Genomic DNA, 19,715 nt, shown 5'->3' with positions numbered 1-19,715 from the left:
AGTCGTATCTATATTTCAAAAATTGGGTAGCATCGTCATTTATTCATTTATTTATTCCAACTACGGATCACCATCAACTAAAGATCAGCATCAACAGCATCAACAGCAGCAGAAACAGAAGTAGCACCAACAGCAACATCATTCATCAGCAGCAGCAATATTTGTCATATCAATAGCAGCAGCTGTAGCAACAAGAGCAGCAGAATTCATCATCACCAGCAAGAGCAGCAGCAAACAGCAGCAACAGCATTCATTAATACAACAACTTAACCTTGTATACTGATTCGTTGTTTACACTAAATTGCAACCTGCACGTAAATTTCACACGTCATACGTCATTTGCCCAACGGTTGTGATTTTTAATTAATGATTCGGTGTCGGTTTTCTCCCTTTTATTAATCAGAGTTATTGATATTTATATTTACAAATCGTCTGGTCTCATAAAATAAATTGGATATAGGATATCAATACGTTATGAACATGGGCGTATCAGACCTTGGTATTCTTCCCCAGATTCGTTTGTATAGATTAGAGCAATGTTTGTACATGTGACATGAAGTAACAAAAAACTCATTGAATCAGAAGACGCATATAGCAATTTTGTAAATTTTAAACCTTCCAGATTCAGTGGCGGAGCCAAAGGAGGGGGGGGGGGCAGAGGGGGCAGCTGCCCCCCTTTCCCCCACTGCCACCGCCACTATATAATATATGGTCCTCTCTCTGTTGAGGAAATAGGCTACGTTACCCTACAAAACCCCACTTTCCCATATAAATTTCCGTCTTAATTTCGCTAAGGTGGAACACGGTTTGCTAAATCTATCCCCTCCTCTACCCTAGCATACCCTAACATAGGCCTACTTATCTCAATAAAACTATTATTGACTTCTATACAGTATAGAGTTTGATATGTACGGCGTATCAGATCAATCAATTCCTGTTGTATTGTCAGGAATTCCACGAGCGTGTCAACTCAAAACAACTCGTAGAACTTGTAGAACAAATGTGATTTCTGCTAAGCCGCCAGATAAACAGTGCATTTCCGGTGTCGTACAAATGTTGAATCGTGAAAAGTGTTACGTTGAGAAATATATCTATAATATGGTTTTGTTATTCCACTGCTGATGTAGGATCATTCGTAGAAAACAATAAACAGATCGCAAAATAAAGTGCTTTCATACTAACAATTGCACGAAAAAGTGACCCGTTGCATATGCATATATGATGTGATACTTAATTTTGGAATTGTATTCGATGCAGTGGAATATTAGGTCTAAGAGCAAAATTGACCAGATACCAGTGCCAGTTCAATTAAACCTCATCAACGGTAAAGTTTGTCTTTATTTACATTATTTTCAAATGTTTGGTTTCTCAATGAAAATGTCAACGAATAAGTTTTGTTTGTATTTGTCAAAGAATTTTGGTAGTTTACTAAGCACACATTTAAAACCGATACCATAAATAATTTTCGTAAGTGGAAACTTATATCGTCACTCATTAGCTTGATTTGTGAGCTTTCAAATGGTTAGAATTCTATATTCGGTATAGGTTTGTCTTCACAAAGCGTCCATAATTATATAATAATGAATATATGCAGAATAAAATTAAGTATCGTTAGTAATTTTAAAATGTTGGCTTTGTTGCAGATTAACTATGACCAATTACGTTTTCCTCTTTGTGTTTTTCTACTTCCGGTTGGTTGGTTTATCTTCTACTAAAATAGGTAGGTTATCGCCATGAGTTTCATACTCCCCACCCTGCCCGGATTGTAAATACGTTTGCCCTTATTTATATAATATAAAAAATAGTCTACAGCGTAAAACTCCATTTAATTTCATTCCCTTGTTTTCAATAAGCCATTTTGCTATTCAGATGTTCTCGTCGCAAACAACTTTGACGTCACCGATGTAATGAACTACGTCATAAGTTCTAGAGTAAATGATAAACCGGAAGTCAGAATAAAATCTTATGACAGATCTGCAATTCTGAATGCCACCTCAGGTACAGACTTTTATTTTGAATACGTAACAATATTTATTGTCGTCTCACTTTATCAACAGTATTACAAGTGGTTTTATTGAATTTTGAAGTTTGTTTGTTTCTCAAATATTATTACACAATATTCTAGTGGATACAAATATTTACACACATTCGAAGAAGACAAAACCAACGTTATTTACATATCAGGCATGTACAATGTAATTTGAAAGTTTGCATGGCAAATATCTATATCCATAACGTCTCGACTGTCCATATATCAATTATAAAACATTTTCAAAATGTAAAATCATGTTTGTTTTCCAGTGTGTAATCTTGTCGATAATTCAACCAATGGCTTCATAATCGTCACTTCCTGTGAAGATATCTGGTTCTTCAATCATATCACCGGCAAATTACAACTTCCGGTATTCTATATTCCTACTACACCATGTAGTGCCAACCCTGTTTCAGCAACAGCGTATGTCATTCAACCTTATCTACATGATATGTTGTTAGTGGCCATTCACGACATTCTAATCGTCAGCGGTTTTACTCAGATAGCAGTACTGTATGATGAATATTATGGTAAGTTTATTTGTAAATTTACGGATCCGTTGTAGAACCCGATTTAAAAAATATCGTCTGTTAATTCTCAAGAAGTCAAAATTTCTCTAGATATTAAATATTATGCCAAATATATATCTTATCGGTAACGAAATATTCATATTTATTATGTGAAATTACACGTTAATCTGATGATCCGGTTTCCGTTTTCGCAAAAGCTGTCATTAGAAACTAATTATCAAAGTTTCATATAATAAATTAAAACCTAATATTAGGATTTATATTACAGAAGTCTGATTAAGTTCCTTTGTATTTCCAGATCTCGGCATGATTGACACCTTTTTCAAAGATATATCACTCCGCTATGTCACTACTTTAAGTACACAAATCAGCACAGTAATTGATGACGTAATACTCAATGAATGGTTGGAAGGGTTAGATAATTCTACAGACTGTATTGTGTTAATGGTTACTCCCAGTAATATACCACTAGTTATTCAAAAGGTATTCATTCCCATTTCTAATATATAGAACAAGAATAATAAATAAGCAGGACCAATAATAAGATTGAATTACAGAGGAGGCAGTAATTCAGACAGGGATCTTCTGCTTCATTAAATGTAAAGTCAAATAATACCAAATTTACATTAGGTAATAAAAATCCTTACAAGCAAGATTCAGCAAGACAATTCCGTGAATGATAATCTCGTAAAAGCATGGCAAAATCCAGGGTAAAAGTTGTCTAAAAGTGGACTCCGACAAAGAGAAGCACCACCAAGTGTTTCGAAAAGGATAAGCATGCTCTGCTTAGCTGCAGTGCCCACAGTAAAGAACAGTTAAGGCCCTATTGGATACTCTTTTTTCAGTTGAAGTTTAGTCATTTCCATAATATCATCGTTCAAGAAGAACTTGATGTTCGAGTATACCATAGTTCCGATAAAATCCCTACATGTGGTATAATCTTGACGTCCTGGATACCCGATCATAATACCAACAACTTCCGGTCTGATGTATGTATGATTATCTCTTTAACAAGATCTGACAAAGGAGTCACATATTCTTTTAATCTGTATTTTTATGATACCTGATACTACTTTTCATTATGAAATACCTATGATTGACATACTTCCTCATTTGAAAAATTCATTAGCTGCTACCAATGTTTCGCCAAAATGTTGTTTTTGATTTCGGGTTTCGTTTTGCGGTTTGGAACGTTGGCATTAGCTTATTGATCTGATTCGGAGGTTCACTTATTTTGCTGACACATCAAAAGCTGTAGTTCCAGTGATATTGCTGTTTCAGGGGAAAAATATTAAATATTATCTTAAGAGCACGATAAGGAAAACGCTCAATGGATTTCTTTATGTATTCACTTGTAGTTTGTAAACGTTCGGCTAGAATACAGTTTAAATTTACTGCTGAATCTTCAGCCCGAGATAAATAACTTAAACGAGATTGTCGATTGTTCCACAGAGAAAGCAGTTCCGGCGTATTCTAATAAGGTATTTATCTTTAATTCACAACCTCCTACTTGATAATTGTAGTAGTTCCTTTATTGTGACACATAAATACCGATACCTGGGGAAAGAGCATGTGTGTTTGGGCAACCGCCTTAGCAGTCTTTATTTGTCTTAAATCAACAACCTCTTGTTAATTTTTATGAGTGAACTAAATTTTCATTTGGCACATTAAGATCGATTTCCTTTTACTCAAAGCAACATTTTGAACTAGTGTGCTGGGTCATTTTCCTGGTTAAATTCCAGGCATTGTCCATCGAAAAGAGTGTAAAAAGAAGAACATAACACTACTTTCAATTTCGATTCTTATCAAAGTATTATTTGTGACTCTTGCTGTGCTTATTGGAACCCATTTTTCGCAAATATCGGCTTCTCTGTAGCAAATTAAATTTGTAGCAATCTTTCTATCCTCGACCGTTCTATTTTATGTAGATACAAACTTACATGACGAAAAACGGATTTGACGAAACTCGATACAAAACTGATGCTAAACTCTATATAACAAAGTTTCCCCGAATAACCGAGACTGTAGGAGAATGGTCTCGAACAACCAGACTGAATCTAACTGATGCTGATCTTTTCGATCAAGAAGACGCGGGTTTCGGCAACGTGACCTTGATAGTTGGTACACTTCCGGTAGGTATCATCGTATCTCTCTTTAGTTGTGAAGCTTTAGAAAGTAGCAGTCCAAGCTATGAAGTATTCAGGCTTGTAGTATTATTGTAATAAGTGTTGTTGGCTTTACTGAATGCATATTCCCGTACATGGTCAGCAATAAAAACCCGTACAAGCAAGACAATTCCGTTGATCAAAAATCTGGTCCAAACAATCGGGAGTATGAGCTGTATATTAGTATACCACCTTCGTAGTTTATGACAGAGATTGTGCAATATAATGTTCATAGGGGTACATTTCATAACTTTGAACCTCAATTACATGTATAACAATACTGGTAGAACGGATTCTCTGAACCTAAGTTGTTACCAAGGGTCCTTGTTCTCGAAAACTTAACTTAAAATGATTTTAGTGTTCCAGACATTTGATTGGTCAATCACTAAAATTGATTTTAAATTCAGTTTTATTATCCAATCAGATTACTGTATTTCTTAAAATCTTGATTTTATATTAGTTAAGTTTTGGAGAATAAGGGCCCCTGATAATGTATAGTTGTTTCGTTCTTTTAATCATATATATTGATATTCCAGGCTGAGCCATTTACCATTAAACTGGCTAATGGAGAATATGTCGGGTTCTGTATTGATATACTCAATGAACTGGCTTATAGATTGAAATTCAGGTACATTTCATGTCTCAAATTGTTTCTTGTGTACCTGTTGGGTTGAACTAAACAACTTTGTAGGAAGAGATGTGGTTATAAAGAGTAAAAACACAAGTTAAAAATATACTGTATAATTGCGAACATATCGCGCACCCTTTTTTTCCCTACAGTAAATCTAGAAACAGTTCTTTTGCCGTACATGATAAAACGAATCATATTGGCGTTTCCATGACCCTACCTTACTTAGGGCTACATGTAATCCAAATGCTTTTTGAGCTTTTGTTTTGCTTCTCACTTCTCAAATTCCTGCTGGTCCACCCCATTCATAAGTTGTATTTTCTGCTTGTTTCTATTTCCACTATTGTTTTTCCCGGAAGCATATATGCAGATTTAAAACATGTAATATTGTTATAGATACACAATACGAGAGCCAGGGGATGGACAGTGGGGAGCCCCGAGTCCTGATGGTACCTGGAATGGTTTGGTAAGACAGACTAAAGATGGGGTAGGTATAAGACTGTTCATATATCTCAAATTACTCAAAATACACATCTTTTCCCCACCTATCTGAAAGGGATTGTAAAGAAGTTTATGCGTCCTTATATTATATTTGCATACTATTAACCAGGTATTAGTTTTAGAGAGTCCACATTGATGATTATGTGCTATTGGCAACAGTGCATAATGAGGCAGCGAATAATAGCAGCAAAACAATCAGAACACCTGGAAAAGGAATGATATACGTTATACATAATCTTTTTGAAATTAATATTTTTTGTATCAACCATTTTTTCAGAATTTTGACATGTCAATTGGTCCGATATCACTAACTTCCGAGCGGGAAGAAGTCATCGACTTTACTACACCAATAATGGAGGACGGGGCTGGGATCATTCTCAGAAAGTTTGAAGATATTTATGGGAAAATCTTCCGATCCTTCAAACCATTTACTACAAACGTATGGATAACGATCGGATGTGTCCTGCTTGGCGTGGGACTAGTGTTAGGACTAGTGGACAAATTCAGTCCATTTCGTGGTAAGACTGGAGAAATTTCAGTCAACGGAGAGAAGAAAACGAGTATTTGTGATGATATCTGGATAGTTTATGGATCTTATATGGAACAAGGTAAGAATGTAGCGCTGGTGATGGACGATTTGAAACAAATGGTAATTGGTAGAAGTGTGGTATCTAGATATCTGTTGATTAAATGGGGAACATCATGGCTTGTTGATTATTCAAAAATTACTAAAAGAGATGATTCGGTTCAAGTCAGACTTGTTCCTGCAATTATATAGATCAAACATAATTTGAAATACATTTTTATCTCTCAGGTGCTGAGTTTACCCCTGCCAATGCCTCTGGAAGATTTATTCTTGGTTTCTGGTGGATTTTTACTATATTAATCATCTCCTCCTACACAGCCAGTCTAGCTGCCTTCCTGACAGTAGCTTTCTATGATAAACCTATAAAAACTGTAGACGATCTGGCGGCACAGACTGAGATTAAACCTCTCGTCAAACAGGGGTCGAATTTATACTCTCTTTTACAGGTAAGTCACACATTTGATGGCTTGTTTCCTCTCAGAACCAGTCGATTAGTCGATTTTACACGATCGCTAGCTCTCTAACCTTGCTGTTGTTAAGTAAACGGTGTGTTGCGCCAAACTCAATTCTATGTTCCATTGAACAGAATGACAATGTTCTATGTTCTAATGTGCATTATTTGTTATTTTTGTATCTTTCGTTTGCTTCTTTCTTGACATTTTTGGTCCTTCTTAGTTTTTACCTCCGATGTCTTCTAATTTTCTATTGACCAATACACCTTCCAAATAATACATTATATCTACATACACATTCAAACTATTTGTAGAAAGGTGAAACAGAGCGATACCGGAAGTTATACCAACTGATGCTTCAAGCACCGGAAGTATACACTCATGACCAAGCTATTCAGTTGGTGACAACCGGAAGTTACGCCTATTTATCGGACGATTCCCAGCTTGAATTCTTGAGAAAGAGTGACTGTGAGCACCTTATATTGGGAGAAGAACCGTTCAATGTTGGTGGAATGGGGTTTATTGTTGGTCAAGATTCACCGCTGTTAGACCAGCTCTCCTATAAGTAAGCCTTTTTAATATTGTGGGCACTAGTTTTATTATTGCTTTTCTTCCATCGGAATATTTCAGAGACATTGTTTGAGCACATAACATTGATTTTGATAAACCATTGCCACCATACTCGTTCACAAGGTTCTAGACCTCGAGATTGTCTTGATTAGTAAGGCTTTAATGGATATCAGAAGTTCTTGACGCAATATCTTACTGTCAAGATACAATCCAGTTATTTCCTTTGCTTTAAAATCAGTTATCTGTCTTTTCAGTATTATAAAACTGCAAGAAGCTGGTTTGATACGAAAATGGCGACAGAAATGGTGGACATCAACAAACACGTGTACAGAGAGCACAGTCACAAATGTTGTCCAAAGTCTTGAATTAGACAGTACTAGTGGACCATTTATAGCTTTTGCCGGGACTACAATAATTTCGTTTTTATGTTTAGTATTAGAACATTTGTACTTCCGTTGTAAGTGTGTTAAACGTGCTACTCTCCCGCGTAATAATACAGTCTCCTTCAACACCGCAACTGACTGAACTTGGTCTTGGTCTTAGTTCTTCTTCAAATACGTAAACCGGATGTGAGTTTCACCTTCTAATAACGCGTTGTTATCACAGCAAGGCTTGTCACTAGACAATAGCCCACCGGACGCATAGAACGAACATTAGCATGCTTCGATAGGAAACAATGTCGTGAACTGTAATATTACATGGGTGTATAGTCTACAAACAGCGCATCGTTTCCAGAATAAGATGATGCATTTTAGTGAGGAAATATATTTCCAAAAGCACAAAGTTAGACTGATAAGTAAACTCTTATATAACTACATTTTCAATTATGTCGGCGAAATAGAACGCGCCTTTAATTTTCATGGTGAACTCCGAATTCCACAGCTTTCGTCCCTTCAAGAGTATTTATCAGCTTTTAAAGTTGTAAGGAGATTTTCTAGTTTTTTCTGATGTGTATAACTATCTTGCCCTTTTAAAAAAGATACTTCATTTAATAAGTCTGGTCGATGTCAATAGATATGAAGAGACAATAAGTAATCGACAAAATGTCTAAATGTGCTTTTAATAAATTGTAAATCTAGAAACGTCTTGTTTGTTCTTCAAAATACCAAGGGAAGGGTATCAAAGACAGTTGCTTAGATGATCAGTTTCACAATATAGCTACATGATTGCAATTATGATATGCTGATTATCGTTTTATTCTAAATGAACGTATTTTTCAGCTGTTTTTATTTAAAACATCAAATATATATGTGGTCGTGCAAGAGGGTAATCGACCCTAAGTAAGATAAGCTCCAGATTTTAAGAAATACAGAAATCTAATTGGATAATAAAACTTAAAATAAAATTTATTATAGTGATTGACCAATCAGATGACTGGAACACTAAAATCATCTTCTTACCTCCATAATTTTATGATACTGTGTAACGCGATCGCTGATATTATTTCATGATGGCAGAGCAAACGCAAGTTGCAGTTCTTAAGCGGTCATAACCCCTTGGCTCTATATCATATAATAGTTACCAAACGGTTCTAAATTCTACAGTACGTAAGTCCGAGCAGTTACATTTCCCTTAATCTCTCTTCATAATTAGCCCCCTTGATATATCGTCTTCCAGTCCTTGAAACCGGAAGTGCCTGATCTTAAAAGACTAACCTCTCTTTCAATACATTCTTCATTGCCCCCTAAATATTTCAAACCCCAAAATATATTTCATCAGTATTACTACAACTCCCCTGACTCTTGCATACAGCAATCAATTTATCTTTTATTAATATATCATTTCATAATGGTAGTACTAATGAAACCGGAAGTTGTTTATCTCCCCTTATGCACTATGCTATGTTTAATTATTCCCCTTTATTTCTCTCTACGAAACGGCACCTGTTTAGGCTCATATACTAATTAAGTAAGACGATAACCAATTAAGATCCACGAGCCAGATAGCCTAGTTAGTCTCGACCATGTCCTTAGTTCGATATCCGACTAGATAGAAGATTTATTCAGTAGATAGTGGTAACTAAATGGAAAGGAGAGAGAACTGGGTGTGGCTATCTGATAGGTCAGTTAAGTCGTACGATCTGATAAAACTATATCTTTCTATTTCATCTCCAAGATTAACCTTATCCTAGAGAATTTCGTTGCGATAACCTGTCTCCTGTTTTTTAGTCAGATTCCAAGATACAAGATTTTTTCTACAGAATGCGTCAAGGTTCTATCGTTTGAAAATAATGATAATTTACAGGAGCACACAGAGGAAAGGCTAGCCATTGGCAGGGTCGAATTAGCACTATCGCATGTTTTATTGAAGTATCGTGCTTTTCATCATGTCGTGTGAAAATACTTGATGCTAATTAGGGTAAAAGGAGTTTGCAATCGCCAATAATATTATAATAATAAGTATTACGGAGCTACTTAAACATGTACATTTCCTGTTTTCCTTTCCGTGTGCCAAAACTTACAATTTCGTTATTATTGATCTTTATTTAGATGTCATCCCACGTTCAAATACTAATTATCTTCTATACCCGAACTCATTAATTTGCACCGGTATTTGAAAAGCTTTCTTTATTCCTACTTTAAGGGACATTAATCGTACTTTTCTAATGGTTGGAGATTTACTCCCAATTGTTCTGTAACTATTAAGATAATAAGAGAGAGATTGGAAAAGGTATTTCAAGTGTATAATAAACTCGTTACGACATTCTTCTTGTTTTGTTCTTATCTTGTTCACATAATTATACATCTTAACACGCACCTGTTATCACGTGATCTATAATCTGATCTATGACGTCATCACCAGTGTCTATTGATATTCAATATATAGATTATAGATGAGAACTAATACCAATATTGACACTGTATACAGCAAACATTTGACAAAATCATTGTGATTCTACTCGAAAAACAATAATTAACGACAATGTAAATGAGTTGTGGCTCATTAGACAAACCTGACAATTTGATTAATCCGTCCTTGATGCTCCTTAGTACATTATTTCCCTTAATTCTTCCTTTTATTAATGATTTTAGTCTTCTTACTTCATGTTTATATTTACTTATTAACATCCCCCATGTTCTGATACACTTAACATGTTTGAAACAAATGCGCAGCCGCAATATTTAAAATTGTCTTTGCAAAATTGGCAGCCATCTTGGAATTTGTGGCCCCTTAGCTTTTTCTAGAACTCCCAGTCTAATGTTGAATTGCAACCACCTTGTTCACCTTCTTGGAAACATGGTAATCATATTGGAGCAATGACAACCATACCAGACATATTGAAATAAACGACAGCCGTATTGTAAACATGGCAACGTTTCAACATTACATTCAAATGTACAAAGTAGTTGAAAGCTATAGCAGCCATTTGTAAAAAAAAAAGAGGCCATATTGGAAATTACATGGTACATTACAGTTGATTTTCAGAAAATAATCATACAAATCCTGCATGCAATAGACGAGTAAATATATAATAATGATGACCGTGTGAATCAATGACGGAAATTACCATAGCACGAGCAGCCCGATAACAATGCTTCCTATAAGGCAATCATTGATATACCATACCGGAATGGGACACAGGTAAATCACGACAGGTAAAAACTTCAATCAACAGGTAAATTAGTGATGCTCGTCAATAATTAATCAACCTCCAGTAATCATCGGTAAGTAGAACATTCATTCGTTATTGATTTTAATATTAATGTATCAAGTTTTACTGAATGACATTCCGGTTTTTAGACATTGTGTCTGAAAGTGAAACTCCAGTACAGCGCTTCGAATATTCTTATATCGTACCATTAACCTACTCAAGAAGAAAACGTATTTAAAGAAAACTATTTCTCGTATATCTATATCGTACATTTACACAATTAGCAAGACAAATCTGGCCCCATCCAGTTCCTCAGACGTGATGTCCGGATGTGATATAGGCATCAGTATACCACGTATGAGGGACTGGCGGGGTTGATTTTTCAGATTATTGTAAAATCTGATTAAATTGCAGATCACTATCCTTCGTTTTGTGATACGTGACTTACCTTTACATGGATGACAGGTTGTGTCCTTGCAGAAAACAACCATGAAACTGTACATCCAGATGTGTATTTTCATAAGTTCGGCATTTAAATGATTTTGTCTTCTTTCGGTATAAAATTAATTTGTCCTTCTTTTAAAGATTAAGGAAGAATCAGAAGCTGACAGAAATCAAATGAGCGTTTCACGTTTCACTTTTCTATTGCTGATAACGACTGTTAAAGGGAAGGCTGTCAGAAAGCAAACACGGTGCATATAATAAAACACTGAAATAGAAAACTGTTTTGCAACATTTAGAACAATATAGCTATGTAATAATATTAATAATAATACTGATTTGCGGTATTGGTTTGTCAGACTGGCACCAACTTAATGAGCATAAACACGTGTTAACGCTTTTGGCTTTATTCATACATCAAGAAAAATCAAAAAGATTCTATATTTCAGGTCGTAAAAATGAAGATCTTTCTAATGATATTGGTTATTACAATCAATACTGCAGAGTCGTTTAATCCACAAATAGGTACGTATCAGTATATAAGTATCCTGGCCCAGTATTCTCGAAACGACATTAGTGCTAGGACATCCTAGCAAAATGAAAAATGTACCGATATCGGCTGCAACTTTAACAAAACAGATATTTGGGTCTTCTTATCAAATATACAGACCTTCGAAAGCTGTATAACACAATAAGGGATACTAAAAATTTGTACAAGCAATTTGATCAAAATTCAGTCCAAAATATGGCAAAATCAAGAGTTAAAGTAGTATAGTAGTGGACTGTCCAAAGAGAAGTACCACCAGGTGTTTTGAAAAGAGTAAGCACGGATTGTTCTCTTCCGTTAAACATGATCACTTCAGTGTAATTTGAAACACTTTCATCTTCATTATTTCAGTGGTATTAGAGAAATCGGAATATCATTTTGATTTGAAACATCAAATAAGTCTATCAGTTTTAGGTGCCAATAACACTTCTGCATCAACATTCACTGCGTCATTTCCGGTGAAATATTTAAAAGGTGACCAGCTTATTGAATATTGGAGGACTGGTACGTATGCTATATATTTTTTATATTATTGTTATTTCTGAATTTTCTGTTCGGATCGATTTATTCCGGGTTTATTTAAGATTTAAGAAACCGTTCTTAAGTAAGCTGTTTTCAACCTATAAAGCAGACACCATATCCAATTATGTTCTAAGTTGTCTGTTTATAGTTACCCTAGATGTATTTTATCTCTGGGTTAAAGTCTAGAGAAGGTCAATCATTGCACTGTTTTCTGTTCATTCTGTTTCTATCAGATCAGATGCAATCTTCTAGATGGTCAAATGCGGTGTTCTACGTTCTGCTTAATTTAAAACACCACGGGGTGTATTTTTGTGGATTTTCTTTGTTGTGCACGAAAGCAATTCAGAGCAATTTATGATATATAATTCACCCGAGCTCAGTTACTCTTGCTAACTAATTTTTTCATCTTTTTTACTTCAAGAATATGAATCTGAAAACAAATGGTTGGTTGTCATCGACACCTCCACAGATTTCTGTCCAATGGGATTGCTGCAATCACACTCATTATCTTACGTCACGACTGCCATGACCACGTGTTCTAGATTGCCCAATGATTTTAGAGAATTGATATCCAATGTGAGAACTGTATCATTTGAATACAAGAACTTCCTGTCGGACCTGGAGATCTACACCAATGCTTCTACAGATTCCCTGGCTTTGATGTTTGATGAATCTGGACGAGGTATGACCTTCCAGATTATGACGATACTACCGGAAATGCCTTAAACTACTTATCAAGTTTGTTTTTGAAATTACAATACCCACAGACATCAGACCTGTTGAAATATGTGTTACGTGCACAATTCGTACAAAATTCCGCCAAGCTTACTGGAACCTGCTAAAAAAACATTGCTTCGTTGATCTCATCACTACCCAAAATCGGTTATGTTCAACTGAAGCAATTCATAGATCATAATTATTGTATTTCACTTTCCCTTTCAGCTCACCAACACCAACGCCATCTCTCCTCCAAGAAGATTCTGTTTCAGATTGATATTCCTATACAGTCGTGTAATATTTCTAATGAACTGAAAAATCTGACAGCTAAAACTGAGGTGAAAGTTGTGTTTGTTTCAGCTACGTCCTCTTGTATTGAGATAATGTTACAAGAGGTAGGTTTATTTTTATTATTGTAATGCGTAGAAAGATAGGATATAGGACGGCATTTCATTTCATTACTCAGATTTCAAAGAAAAATATTTATTAGAACCTTCTGAGATAGTTTTAATAAACAGAACTTGATAGTTTATTGCTTTATAGAATAAAGATGTTTACTTTTGTTTCTTTTTTCCAGGCGTATCGTCTGGATATGTTACGAGGTCGATACAGATGGGTGACGTTTGCCACTGATGGAAAACTACCACATTGTGATATATGTCAGGAAGCTAATGTTATTCTACTGGTAGACCCAGAACAATCTCATAATGTAAGGTTATTCTTATAGTTCCCATAAGCATCCTTGTCTAGAGACTGAGAATTCCTTGTCAAAGTTATTGGATCTGTGGACACAGAACACCCCCCCCCCCCCCCCACCCCCGTAATGCTAGGTTAATTTTCAATTTTAATTATGGGGAAGGGATCCCTTTCAAAGCTAACGGACCTCAGTGGAGATTCCCGTTTCTTGTAAACACTTGTATATCAAAATAGGACGTAAACTCTAATTAATCTAATACTTTCCCATTTGCAGATAATTAATGTTGACAGTGAAGAGAAGCTGGTAAGATTGGTGGATTCAGTTCTAAAAGTTATGGTACAGAAGATACAATCAGACCCTTCTATTGATTGTCCATTAGATTGTGGTGCAGTGTGTGGTCAATGTCGACAGCTCTTTAAAGACTCCTTACTAGAGGTGAGTTATAAACCATCTTTAGATACTTCACTCATTGTGCACATCAAAAACACTAGCACACGTCCACAAAGATGTGCCATAAACTTTATGGGAAGTATGGTGATGCGAGCTTATTTTTCCTCTGTGGTACTTCACTTATTCTGTATCTCAAAGCCTTCTTGTGATCCTAGAATGAATTTTGAAAAAAACACAGAAAAATATACGTTTCACAGTGGCTGTCGATTCCTTTGAACGGGTTTGTCTGCTGGGAAGATAAAATCTTTTCTTGTTTATGTGTTTTATGGAATGCAGAAAACCTTATTATTCTATCTATATTTATGGAACAAACAACATAATGTGTGTTTTCCAAGATAATTTCATAATTATGTCTGTGAAAAAAGTATTTTATCCTTCACGAGAGTACTACGTTGAGAGAATTTATTGTATTTTCTTGTATTTCAGATGGGAACAGAGAATGGTTTTGGGGTATATATAAATAAAGATGGTGTTACACAGGAGCCAGTGGTAGTTGATATACACAGGTTTAATAATCGTTGTGAAAAGGTACTGAGGCAAATTCCCATGTTATACATGTACTTATTTGATGGTCCTTACCACGAAATGTGTTCACAAGTTTCTGGAGGATGGTAGGGTGATCTTGCTCCTTAAAGTGTTCACTATTAAAGATGGGTTCCCTTATTTTCTTTTATGAAAATGAAAATGAAAATGCTAATAATTATATTAATAGAAAGTAGAGGTGTTCTAATGACTTGGACAAATACCAGTTTGTCTCACATATCCATAATTAATTCATAATTAGCCAAATTAGAAGAGAATTACCAGAAGAATTCAAGAAAGGTCAAAAAGTCTTTTTTTGTTTATCCAGACTGTACATACGTGAACATTTATGATTGGTTAAAACTCTTAATTACATGCAATATAAGAAAATAATGATGTGATTGAGAATACAATGTAATTCATTAGAAACACCAATTATTCAAATAGTTAGCTTAATTTGACACTAAATAATAAGGAAACCTATCTTTGATGATTTGGTCCCAAATGATACTGTTTTTTAGACTCTTGGATAGTTAACTTTGCGTTTATATATCAATATTGAATCTGCTGCACTCTAACAATGAAATATTGATAATTGTAGATTGGAACATGGATACCTGGTATTGGTATAGAATCAGATGAACAGATATTTGTGATTAAAGATTCTATGGTAGTGTTGAGAGTCGCTGTTGTTGTGGTAGGTTACCCTTTATTTCTAAGATAAGATTTGAAAGACAATTAGAGCTGAGAGCACATATAACAAAAATATCTTGGTATCTGGATTTATGTAGTAACTAGTGCTCATCGTAGTAACTTTCAAATCCAACGATTAATGCTAGTACTGAAGATGGTGAAAACGGTTGATAACCACCTCGTGTTGCTAGTTGGGATGGATATGATATATGTACCTATATGTATTCACAGAATATTTGAATTTCTACAGGAGCCGCCATTTGTATTTCGTAATACTAGTGGACAGGAAGTGATGTACGAAGGGTATAGTATAGATGTAATGAATGATGTAGCAGAACGAGTAGGATTCACCTATACTATCAGAGAATGTGATGGCGGAGTGTATGGCAATTTGGATTCCGATCAAAGATGGACAGGATGTGTCGGTAATATACTCAAAGGGGTAGGCTGCTTTGCTTCCATTCCAATATTGTGCAATTAACATGGGTTATGTCAATTTGCAACTGTAATTTAGATTTTTGGAAGAAGTTCATTGAGATACTGGGTCCTATGCAAAATCATTAAATATATAGAGACATCCATGATTGATCATTTCTTTTGTTAAAAGTGGTAGTTCGAGATCATTTACAGGCATTTTTTGTTGAAGCAAGTCCATTGTACTACCTTCGAATTTGAATTCCACTCTTTATGTTTCAAGACAATCCTTATTTTACAGGATGCCGATATCATAGTTGGTGCCATGACAGTTACAGCTGATAGAGAAACAGTGGTAGACTATACATTACCATACTACGATTTCGCTGGTATCCAGATTCTGATGCGGAAACAGAAACAGCAAGTCAACATCTTCTACTTCGCTGATGTGTTCTCCAACGCTGCTTGGTTATGTCTTGGCGGTGTGATAGCCCTGACTAGTATTCTACTCCTGCTCTTTGATAAATATTCTCCTGGTCCAGGATTTTCTAAAAATGTGGAAAAGAGAGAAGAGTTCAAGTTTAACCTTCATGAGAGTATTTGGTTTGTGGTTGGTTCTATTACTATGGCAGGTAATGTGTTTCCCACCCGTACTTCCTACAACAACAGCTCTCTTCTTTGTCTCAACATGAATACCTGATTTTATTTCCATATTCATCTTGTAACCCCTGTAGTCCTTAGCAGGAACTTGTTTTATTTGAAGACATACACAACTTTGAGACAATCAAAAAGTGGTATTTTTTTTAGCAACAAGCACAAGACTTGTTACATCTTTGACGTAGACTAAAACTATTCCTCAAGTTTTTCAATATATAATAATATATAATATTGACAATATTCGACATCCGTCGTTCCACCCTCCAAGTCTCTCTGAATGTGTATCTATTTGGATTCTGATTTGAATAACTCACGATATTTCAGGAGGAGGAGATCCACCACGAAGTTTCTCAGCTCGACTTCTGGTAGCAGGATTCTGGTTCTTCTCTGTGATTATGATGTCCACATTCACTGCTAACCTTGCTGCCTTTCTGACCGTTTCTAGACTGGGTGTGACTGTATCATCACTGGATGATTTGGCAGAACAATCTGATATCAAGTACAGTGTAGTGGCAGAATCTTCAGTAGCCAATTATTTTGAAAGAATGGCGGCCATTGAGGAGAACTTCTACTCAATGTGGAAAGAGATGAGTCTAGGAACCGCTGAAAATGGAAACAGTAGTTTTGCAGTGTGGGACTATCCTTTAGGTGATAAATATGTTACGATTTGGAAATCGATCAGAAAGACAGGTTTTATTAAAACCAGTGATGCTGCCATAGACAAGGTCCTTTCTGAGAATTTCGCCTTGTTAACAGACTCACCAATCATCAAGTACATCACTTCCAGAAACTGTGAACTCACTGCTATAGGTGACCAGTTTAGTGTCCGACCATACGCCTTCGCATTGAAGGAAAAATCAGTGTATACTAAGAAGATTTCAGCAGCGTAAGAATCATTTTTATTTGTTGACTATCACCCCATACCAGATTAAGCAATGAAGTTCTATCATCTGTTTTCCACTTCTTGTTCCTATAGAAATGTAATATGTGGCATTACCATATAGAAAACGTTATTGTGATCACTCATAGGTGTGAATCGAACACTCATAGATGGAGGATTAGTTTGGTCTTAGTTTGAGATTAGATGGAAAACCAAATTGTTATCGATATGCTATTAGCATTTTCCTCTGAAAATTAACACTCAGTCTTCAGGTCAACTTATAACCCCATTCAATTCAATTTCACAGATCTTCTTTTTCAGAATTTTAGATCTACAACAAGATAGAAAACTAGAAACCTACAAGCGGAAGTGGTGGGATGATGGGAAGGTATCTTGTCCTGAAGACACGAGTAACCAAGGCCTTGACCTTCAGTCACTTACCGGAAGTTTCCTTGTGGTTGTCATGGGAATTGTATCCGGTGTAATAGTGTTGGGAATAGAATTGTTATGGATCAAAGCTAAAGTAACTAAAAAGGTAATATAGATTTTTGTAACCGGATACTGACGTCTAATGGTTATCCTGATTAATTGTTTGTACAAATTGATAGATACAACCGATGGAATGGATGACATATACCTTGGATATAACCACCGGAAGTAATATATGCCTTGAACCTTATATTTCCATGGACTATTTGACCTCTCACCCCTATGAAAATGTTTATCTTAGATACTTATAACCCCAGCTGTTGGCTACGAGAGCAGACTGATAATTATATGCCACAGGTCATCTTCATCCTGTAATATTGTGAAGATGCGAACCTTTATGCTTGACTTCTCACTCGCCGACTTCCATTATGGATTACAAGTAAAGACTCGTATAGTCGTTCTATCTTTTGTTAGCTCTTTGTCATGCATCAATTCAACCTTGCGTGTGATTTTTCCTTTGAGATTAACCTACACTTAAATCAACGCCCAGCTGCTCTCTGTTCTAACCAGCCAGATGTACTCTGTTCTGGTTTAGACAGTCCTAATGGGACAGTAACTGACCATATAACAATTAGTCATGATGACCCTATTAAAACTGTGGAAATTATTATTGTTATTGCCCTCTGTTATTTATTTTACTGCCTCTTTGATCTCTCATGTTTATTTGATGGACTTTGTTTGAGGTTTAAATAAAAAAAAACTTTTACCACAGTCTAATGGTTTCCGATTCTAGCCTTTGTTCAATTGTACTCTATTTTTTGTCACTGAAACTGGGACAAACCTCTGTCTAGAATACGTTTGGGAAAAAAGTTTTGTACTTCACTGAATTCAATTAACAGCATCACAGTCAGAGGAAAACAGAAAAGAGATGACGCTATCGTCAGAAAGGTTCAGATCAATGAAGCCTAAAACATTATCTGTGTAACACTGCGACAATGATATCTTGTATCGTAGCTACAGAAATATATACGTCTATCGGCTATAAAAGGTGCGCCATTATGGGGGTTGATTTGGGTCTTGAATATTTGTATATAGTCTTTAAAGGTACTAGAAATGTACGATAATCAAATAATTCCTTCAAAAATGCCTCAAACTAGCAATCTAACCTTCTTTTACTATATATGTCTTTTCTAAATAAGGCATAGTCTCAAGAGAAGACGAGTTGTCTTTTTAACTTTCAAACGCGGATAATTCAGGATTTGAATGGCTCCATTTGCGAAGGTGGACTGTGAACACATAGCTTAGCCGAAAATTCCCGTTTCTGAGATCCAAGTGTATGATTGGTCGGACAAAAAAGAAAGAAACAGTCAATTGATTTATATATTAAATATGTTTTATGTTACAGTCGAATGTACTTCAAGTGAAACCTGTCCAACCGACAGTTGTAAAACCACCAGACCAACAGAAACAAGATCAGGTCAATAAATGACAATTAAAGGGACTCATATTTGAGTCAGTTTAACTCCATGGTAGAAATCTAGAAATAATAGACTGTTTGAATTGATGTACCGGTGTTTTTGCTGAACATTGATCCCCTTTTTCAATGATTTTTGAAACCACCATTGCAAATATGTATAAAACTGTAGACTTCATTGTGTTGAAGTGCCAATAGACGAGGTAGAGTGTCCGG

The 19,715-nt window shown here is 35.5% G+C and overlaps 2 protein-coding genes across 2 annotated transcripts; both read left to right on the top strand.

The window, feature by feature from the left end:
• Positions 1–5,248: 5,248 nt before the first annotated feature.
• Positions 5,249–7,989, top strand: LOTGIDRAFT_110568 (hypothetical protein; the record flags this gene model as incomplete). The annotated part of the gene is made up of 6 exons (XM_009047190.1): positions 5,249–5,355; positions 5,752–5,842; positions 6,134–6,464; positions 6,671–6,888; positions 7,209–7,459; positions 7,719–7,989. Coding segments are annotated over 6 exons (1,269 nt in total), but the record flags the coding sequence as incomplete, so codon positions are not given.
• A 7,858-nt stretch (positions 7,990–15,847) lies between these two features.
• LOTGIDRAFT_109845 (hypothetical protein) lies at positions 15,848–18,140 on the top strand (the record flags this gene model as incomplete). The annotated part of the gene is made up of 4 exons (XM_009047189.1): positions 15,848–16,087; positions 16,361–16,691; positions 17,041–17,602; positions 17,918–18,140. 4 exons carry the CDS (start codon positions 15,848–15,850, stop codon positions 18,138–18,140), a joined length of 1,356 nt encoding a protein of 451 aa, XP_009045437.1.
• Between the last annotated feature and the right edge of the window lie 1,575 nt (positions 18,141–19,715).

This window comes from Lottia gigantea, assembly GCF_000327385.1.
Source record: "Lottia gigantea unplaced genomic scaffold LOTGIsca_11, whole genome shotgun sequence".
In the NCBI taxonomy this organism is placed as follows: Eukaryota; Metazoa; Mollusca; class Gastropoda; family Lottiidae; genus Lottia; species Lottia gigantea.
Note: the sequence above shows the minus strand (reverse complement) of the source record. Positions and strands in the feature narration are given on the sequence as shown.